The sequence below is a fragment of the Coniophora puteana genome (assembly GCF_000271625.1).
Source record: "Coniophora puteana RWD-64-598 SS2 unplaced genomic scaffold CONPUscaffold_3, whole genome shotgun sequence".
NCBI classification, from domain to species: Eukaryota; Fungi; Basidiomycota; class Agaricomycetes; order Boletales; family Coniophoraceae; genus Coniophora; species Coniophora puteana.
In genome coordinates this window covers 2,703,185-2,709,184 of record NW_006913055.1, presented here as the reverse complement: position 1 = coordinate 2,709,184, position 6,000 = coordinate 2,703,185, and the positions used below count along the sequence as shown (strand labels likewise).

General features: G+C 48.2%; 2 protein-coding genes across 2 annotated transcripts; both read right to left on the bottom strand.

The window, feature by feature from the left end:
* Nucleotides 1-392: 392 nt before the first annotated feature.
* On the bottom strand, nucleotides 393-2,582 carry CONPUDRAFT_163580 (cytochrome P450). The gene is made up of 12 exons (XM_007767956.1): nucleotides 2,437-2,582; nucleotides 2,251-2,383; nucleotides 1,999-2,187; nucleotides 1,783-1,940; nucleotides 1,603-1,715; nucleotides 1,430-1,547; nucleotides 1,356-1,369; nucleotides 1,110-1,299; nucleotides 990-1,046; nucleotides 917-941; nucleotides 600-866; nucleotides 393-540 (listed from the first exon to the last, which is right to left on the bottom strand). The coding sequence occupies exons 2-12, from the start codon at nucleotides 2,361-2,363 to the stop codon at nucleotides 495-497; spliced, it is 1,290 nt and encodes a 429-aa protein (XP_007766146.1). The 5' UTR covers nucleotides 2,364-2,383; nucleotides 2,437-2,582; the 3' UTR covers nucleotides 393-494.
* A 402-nt stretch (nucleotides 2,583-2,984) lies between these two features.
* On the bottom strand, nucleotides 2,985-5,188 carry CONPUDRAFT_163579 (PAH-inducible cytochrome P450 monooxygenase PC-PAH 6; the record flags this gene model as incomplete). The annotated part of the gene is made up of 12 exons (XM_007767955.1): nucleotides 2,985-3,128; nucleotides 3,182-3,448; nucleotides 3,501-3,525; nucleotides 3,585-3,641; nucleotides 3,694-3,883; nucleotides 3,936-3,949; nucleotides 4,007-4,124; nucleotides 4,182-4,291; nucleotides 4,350-4,507; nucleotides 4,559-4,747; nucleotides 4,798-4,930; nucleotides 4,993-5,188. 12 exons carry the CDS (start codon nucleotides 5,186-5,188, stop codon nucleotides 3,083-3,085), a joined length of 1,503 nt encoding a protein of 500 aa, XP_007766145.1. The 3' UTR covers nucleotides 2,985-3,082.
* Between the last annotated feature and the right edge of the window lie 812 nt (nucleotides 5,189-6,000).

The following is a 6,000-nucleotide window of genomic DNA, read 5'->3' as shown; positions in this document are numbered from 1 at the left end:
TTTTATTGTGAAAACTTCAAGCATTTACTATATAAAAACCAGAATAAAAGCACGCACATTTTAGCTAGATGCTATCCAGTTTTTTCAAAGTTTTCAACCGATTTTTATCCACCACATATGGTGAGAAAATCACAGATTTTTATCCAGTATTACATCCTGAAAAACTGTGAAAACAATTTGGGTTTTTTTCCTGTTTTCCCACAGTTTTCTGCCCTAAAAAACTTTACTGTGCATCCAGTGACAGGCAACAACCTGGGAACGCCCCAGCGTACTGTACTTATTGGCGACATTGTTCATTGCATAATCCAAAGCGTTTGACAGTCATTCGTCGTCGTAACTAAGGGACTGAAAACAACCAGGCAAGATTGGGTCACACAAGTTCCAAGTCTCCCGGAAAGCGTGCGCAGAGTGCAATTCGCGGGGGAAGTAAGACACATTTACAGCTATCCTTGCACTTCGCTATCAAACAAAATAATCTCACATGAGATATGGATTCATTCTCTCCTAGCAACGAAGTTGCATGGGAATGATCTGGGGAAGCTGTGGCACAAGCAATGTGTAGGTGCCTAAACGTTGCTGAAGAAACATTGACCACTCACGAGGTTATACCATGCGTCCATCCCGGATTCGGCTCGATCAGGCTTCCCACAGAATCCTTCTCTTTCTCGATCGAAAACGATGCCAGAATTTGCGCCATCGCAACCCACACCGATCCGAGTGCCAGATAGCGACCAGGGCAGATGCGACGACCGAAGCCAAATGCAAAATCAGGCGTATCCTCATTGAGTTTTCCATTTGGATCGAGGAATCTATCTGGGTCAAATGTATCCGGAGATGGATACTTCTCTGTGTTGCGAGCCATCGCCCTGCAAAATTGCTCATCTTGGTGACATTAGATCACTAAGGTTGTACGTACCAGACGTTAGGAATAATAACAGCCCCTAGCAATGACGTGAGCTCAATGTGAAGGGAATGTTAATGTTGCTAACCCTTCGGAATCACATAGCCATTGTATATATCATTATTTGTCGCAGCGTGAGGTATCGCTAAGTGCACTATCAGCGTCGCGCGAAGAAATGCTCAACAGGGTGGTTTGGGGGGAACGTTACCTAACGGAACAACAGGTCTCCACCTTAAAGTCTCGCGCAGAACTGCTTCAATATAGGGTAGAGCTGATCTATCGCTGAAGTCAGGAAGACGCTCATTTCCCACGACTGCCGCTATTTCCTCTTGGGCGCGCGCTTGAACATGCGGGTAAAGTACCATGGCTAGCGTAAATACAGTTAGTGTCGATGCAGTCTAAAAGATACAAGCGTTAGCCAGCTCTGAAGGGTTAGCCAAGCGGTATGCCTGACTGTTTCCCCTCCGGCTGATGACAAGCGAGACAAAGTCAGTCTTGTAGAAATCCGCCGAGTATGAGCTAGCTTACCTCCGTATGCTGTGGCGCACGCGTCTTTGATAGCTTGTTCAGCGTTGCTAACTTTACCCGTGTTACCGAATTTTGCTAAAGCGTCAGCTACAAGGCATGTCCCTGCCTCGCCGCATGCCTTAATTACAGTGAGTGATTGATTCCGACATTCATTGGCAAAATCAGACACGTACCATTCTCTTCATCACCGTGTTGAAAGGTACATCAACAAAATCCTTCATATGCTTTCGCGAATTTGCCGCGTTGATCCAACGTCCTCCAGGACACCACGTGGGAGTATATTTCACTGATCATTGCAGAAGTTTGAATCTTGGTCATAATATAGATAAAAGATCGTGAAAGAGCACACGCACGGAATGGGAACGCGGTAGCAAGTGCGATCAAGCCTGGGGAGGCGATGATAGTACCGATTTCTACTCCCATATTTGCGGCTTGTTGTACAGCGTCGTTTTCTGGATCTGGTGGCATGTCATGGTCATAGATTACCCCTAAAATATCATAGCTCGAGAATCTAGGAATGATGATTATGAGCGAGTGGTTATGATCCATCAATAGAGAAGCGGACGCACAGTTGAATATGTTTCCACCATGACTCGGGCGAATTTGCTAAACTATCCAAGAGCTTAGCGGTGCAACGGAGCTGTATGGGCTGATACGATGTTACAGCCTCGGGACGAAGAGATTGCTGCAGAACGCGTCGGTGGCCTCTCCATGTGTCATCGTGGTTCAAAAGGGCGGTATCAAACGTATGACCGTACCTAAACCACACAATGTCCTTAGTATTCAAGATGGCGCCTGTACCAATATCTAATAGTACTCACGTTTCAAGCATTTTAGACATGTTCATTCTGTCAGAATAATTGAGAGAGCGCTTCCCGAGTAGATCTTCGGCTATCGTTTCAGAATTGATAACGACTATGTCTCGACCGAGCATTCTACAATACACGATATCGCCTAGCCAAGATGTTTATCAGCTGAATATTCTCGGAAGGAGAACTAGACTGTACCGTATGTATCCTTCCAATCAGCAAACGTGATCCATGGACGGGCTGGGTCAACTTGATGAGTATTCCCTAAGAGCGGCAGGGGTGGCGGTCCCGGCGGGACACCTGCTTTGCGTAGATTGCGTCTGACTCGTATGGTAGCTACGACGAGAGCTGCTATGATTGAAACGGAGGTCAGTATCGCACTGTGCATATTAAGAGGGACAATAGCTCACGATAGTAGAGCGGTCCTTTTTTATGTATGAAATCCACAGACCCCGCTACACACGGATGCCATCCGAAGGAGTTAGCTGCTTTCTTATCAGGACACCTACAACAGCGAGCAATGAATGGGCGGCGTTATTGATGATGGGGGTGTGGATCGTGATCACAGGGCGCAGGCCACCAAATGGCTTTCTCCCACGAGACTGAAACTAATTAAGCACAACAAAAGCTCAAAGCGAATGATTCATGACCTATCTTCTATAACAGGCGTTGCGCATGAGAAAGCGCACCAAAACTTGAATATGCGTCTGACTTTATCGGAAAGATGTCAAATATGCTTCCATAGAAAAGAATCAGAGTACGACATTCTGAAGTAGTCAATACAACTGTGTAGAGTGCATGCTGATTGAAATGATGTAGAGTCTTAACCGGCGCAGGCGTAATATCATAACGATCTCGGAATTATGTTGCAATGGAAGGACCTTGGAGACCTAATCCCGCTTATCAAGGCCGCATCAAACCTTCATGACGCTGACACACTCACGAAGTTATCCCATGTACCCACTCCGGGTTGGGTTCAACAGGTCGACCCTCTGCATCTTTAGCCTTCTCAATATTAAACTCGGCGAGAATACAGGCCATCGCCACCCATACAGACGCCTTTGCGAGATACCGCCCTGGACAGATGCGCCTGCCAAATCCAAAGATGTAGCCAACGTCGTCACTAATCAGGTCGCCTTGCTCGTCGAGAAAACGCTCCGGTTTGAACTCCGAGGGTGAGGGGTACTTTTCGGCGTTCCGCGTCATGGCCCTGGTGGGGACCCGTCACAGGGTTGTTTCCCAAGATTAGACACGAAACTTACCATACGTTGGGTACAATCACAGCACCTGTTATCAGCGAACTGTAAGGAACGAAGATGTCAAGCGGCTATAAGTAAAAGCGGTACCTTTAGGTATATGGTATCCGCAGTATACGTCTTCGCGGGACGCAGCATGTGGAACGCCTATTACGTTTTGTTTAGCATCGAAATCTTTTACGATATATATTCAACGTACCTATAGGAACGACAGGGTACCACCTCATCGTCTCACGAAAGACAGCTTCAACATACGGCAGTGTCGACCAGTCGTCAAAGTTAGGAAGACGTCCAATACCGACCATGGAGTCGATCTCGCTCTGAGCACGTTTTTGTACCTCAGGGTAAAGCACCATAGCAAGGATGAAGATCATCAGCGTTGAAGCGCTCTACGACAATATTGAGTTAGTGTACAGAAGTATATATAAAATATATACGAACAGTTTCCTCTCCAGCTATAGATGAAAGAATGTAAGAACAGTACGATCTCTGGCACGCAGTACAGTACATACCAGCGTAGGCAGTCCCAAATACATCTCTGACGGTTTTCTCAAGGTTCTCGTTCTTAATCTGTCCGCCATGACGCTCCAAAGCGTCGGCAACCAGGCATCGACCAGCATTGCCGCTGGCCTGGAAGAAGCATATTAGCGCCATACGAGGATAAGCGTCTAGATTGAACGTGCGTACCAACTTGCCTTTGAGCTCATTATAAGGTGTGTCGAGCATGACCTTCACTTGCCTCTTAGAAAACGCGGAGTTGAGCTCTCCTCCAGGAAACCACCTAGGGATCATTCTAACTAGAGTTGAGAGATCAGCTGGTGTCAATACGTGCACACGGCCGAAGAACGTACGTACGGAAAGGAAAGATGCTCAGGCGAAGGATATTTCCTGGTGCGAGAACGAGGACGGCCGTTTCGTTGGAATCAGACACTTGTTTCAGGACGGGATCTTCCTCATCGTTTTCGTCTGCCCTGTGGGCGTACACGACTTCCAAAATTGTTGTGCCAGAGAACCTAAAACGTGCCTATGGTAAGGACATGCCTACGTTCAGACGTAAGACCAACCTCTTGAAGTGATCCCAATAATCATTTGGAGTCTCCCTCAACCTCTTGATAAGGTCGTGCGCACGCCGAAGTTGAACAGGGTGGTATACTTCAACTGGCTCTCGCCGAAGACCTTGCTGAACTACCCGTCTGTGCGCGCGCCATTCGTCGTTGTGCCCCATTATTGCGGTGTGGTAGCCCATCCCATAGCTACAAGGGAGTTTCGAATGAGATGACGGTGAAGTGGTTCAAGCACGCACTGATCGGTCAAGACAGAAGCATCCATCCTATCGGAATAGTTGCTGGACCGCTTATCAAACAGATCCTGCGCCATTTCCTCAGAGTTGACGACAATGGTGTCCTGACCGAATGTTGGACAGTACACGATATCACCTGTCCGGAATTCATGCAGTCAGCGCAAAATGGGATTCATGACAGTCTCGTAGTCGTCGTACCATATGTATCTTTCCATTCTGTGTAGGTGAGCCACGGTTGCGTAGCGTCTACCTGTAGTGCGCATCCTAGAAGCGGGAGGGGTTTCGGGCCCGGAGGACAGCCTTTCGAGCGGACGTTACGGTATGCCTTGGCGATAGCAATGAGAGCTCCAGCTACAGGGGCAACGACAGCCAACAACAAGAGCGGAGAAGCCATATCAAAAGCTATCATCGCTCACTCGACCAGATCTTAATAGTCTGGCACACTCGGTGATAAACTATATGCCGTCTATGCGTAAGCTGCGTCATTTGACTAAACACAAGCGACGTACCAGCTACGAGAGCGCGGGTCCTTTCCACGAGTCTGGTAGACATAATAGACTGTAAGGAAGCTAAAGTTTGGAGAAGCTGCAGCTACCTGATCCAACAATCGAGAGATATGATTGGTGTTTCACATCAGCCACCAATGGTTACATTCAGATAGAGTGGGATAGCACACCTTCCACATTCTCTGGGGAGATAAGCAACTCGACATTTCAAGAGTTCGTATAATAAGCACAACCTTCTGCGCAGAGATTCCGCCTGGGAGAAAGAAGCCAGGCATACCCAGGGCAAAAGGCGTTCTCCACAAATCGAGTTTTTCCAGTCGGGCGCATAGAACTGGCGCAAAGTGGAGCAGAGACTTACCTATTGCGAAGACACTTTCCCAATGTATGCACCTGTATGCACTACATGGCCCACTGGTCCCTCAAGCAACGAGCACGGCTGCTTGAGAGGAAACCGTGACCTCATAAAGCGCCAGCGGATGGTGGCGTCAAGGTTGCGGTGCTCAAACAGATCGATAGAATGGGAAAGAGCTACTCCTCGGACTTGCAGGCCCCAGGCATGGCGGGGACCCCTCAGCGGCACAGGCTTGCCACGATCATGTCTCCGTGAATACCATCCGCTCGCGACTCAAAGCCAGCCACTATCAGCTGCCCCGGTAACTCAGACAGCTGCGAAGGGTGTCAGCAAGACTGGGGGACACAA

Bases quoted from the DNA above. Each gene is read 5' to 3' on its own strand.
- CONPUDRAFT_163580 (XM_007767956.1), bottom strand. From the start codon at position 2,363: ATGCTCGGTCGAGACATAGTCGTTATCAATTCTGAAACGATAGCCGAA. The intron at 2,188-2,250 runs GTGAGTACTATT...TGTGTGGTTTAG, and splicing joins ATGTCTAAAATGCTTGAAAC to GTACGGTCATACGTTTGATA. The intron at 1,941-1,998 runs GTGCGTCCGCTT...CATCATTCCTAG, and splicing joins TGGTGGAAACATATTCAACT to ATTCTCGAGCTATGATATTT.